Source organism: Prunus dulcis, chromosome 6 (assembly GCF_902201215.1).
Source record: "Prunus dulcis chromosome 6, ALMONDv2, whole genome shotgun sequence".
Taxonomy (NCBI): domain Eukaryota; kingdom Viridiplantae; phylum Streptophyta; class Magnoliopsida; order Rosales; family Rosaceae; genus Prunus; species Prunus dulcis.
In genome coordinates this window covers 21,963,678-21,964,967 of record NC_047655.1, presented here as the reverse complement: position 1 = coordinate 21,964,967, position 1,290 = coordinate 21,963,678, and the positions used below count along the sequence as shown (strand labels likewise).

General features: G+C 36.9%; 1 protein-coding gene across 1 annotated transcript in view; it reads left to right on the top strand.

Moving 5' to 3' along the window:
- The window catches only part of LOC117629865 (UDP-glycosyltransferase 84B2-like), an 18,375-nt gene extending 17,369 nt beyond the window's left edge, over positions 1-1,006 (top strand). Inside the window, exon 2 of the mRNA XM_034362514.1 lies at positions 4-1,006. Within this exon, the coding sequence (XP_034218405.1) occupies positions 4-695 (692 nt within the window). The 3' untranslated portion in view covers positions 696-1,006. The remainder of the gene's footprint in view (positions 1-3) is intronic.
- Positions 1,007-1,290: the final 284 nt, after the last annotated feature.

The window sequence follows — 1,290 nt, the reverse complement described above, 5'->3', positions numbered from 1 at the left end:
AAGATGATAACAATACCCTTCACATTGACATGTGGGAGGCTGAAGAGTCCTGCATAGAATGGCTCAACAAGCAGCCAATCTCCTCTGTTATTTATGCCTCATTTGGCAGAGTGACTGTTTTGTCACAAATTCAGATAGACAACATTGCCATGGCATTGAAAACCAGCAAAAGACCATTTCTTTGGGTGCTAAAGGCCCCAACGGAAGGCTCCAAGATGAAATTAGGTGAATTGCCATCTGGGTTTTTAGAAGAGACCAGAGAGAGGGGCATGGTGGTCAATTGGTGCTCTCAGGAGAAGGTGCTTATGCACAAGGCGGTGGCTTGCTTCATGACCCATGGTGGGTGGAGCTCTACACTTGAGACTGTTGCCTCTGGTGTGCCTGTTGTAGTTTATCCAGAGTGGACTGATCAGCCCACAAATGCCAAGCTTTTGGCTGATGTGTTTAGGGTTGGTGTGAGAATTAGGGTTGGGGAAGATGGGATTGCTGGCTCAGAAGAAATGGGAAGATGCATTGAGGAGGTTGTGGATGGGCCAAGGGCTAAAGAAATGAAGAAGAGAGCTTTGGAGTTGAAGGAAGCAGCAAAGAAAGCAGTGGAAGATGGTGGTTCTTCTGACCTGAATATTAATCAATTTATCAGGGAAATTTCTGGGAAATCTTGCCAAGATAATTTTCTTGGAACTGTTAGAATTTGACTCATCATTCATCTAGGTTAGGTCTGTTTTTCTGTTTTTTGTTTTTTTGGTTTTTTGGTTTTTTTTTTTTTTTTTTTTTTTTTTTTTTAATAATTGTAAACACGACATTATCGACTATGGAAACAAAGTGGGATCAAACATAAAGTACTTGTGGAAGTAGTGAAGTACTAAAAGCCAATAAGGTAATGAAGTGATAAGGTTGAGTAGAGGTGATAAAATTCAGAAAGTTCATGATTGTCAATTGTCGACTTGTACTTCATGCACCAATTATTGAGTATTTAATTTTTATTATATATTATGTGTTTTACGAAGTTGTTTTTTATTTATTTAATGTTTAAAAAGATAAGAAAGACTTTACAAAGTTGCATGTTCTTGAGTGTCGGCAACAGAAAAAGAAAAGTATTAAATAGAAGAAACAATTGAAAAAAAAAAAAGTTATATTGGCATCATCATCAGCTTTTTTAATTCAACATGATTTTTTCTTTTCTTTTGGAAAAATCGGAAGGTAAGTGAATGATGATAAGAGTTCGAAACGAAGTCTCTGTTTCTGTTGGTATTAGTTTAACTTCTAATTTGAGTTGTGTACACAAAAAAC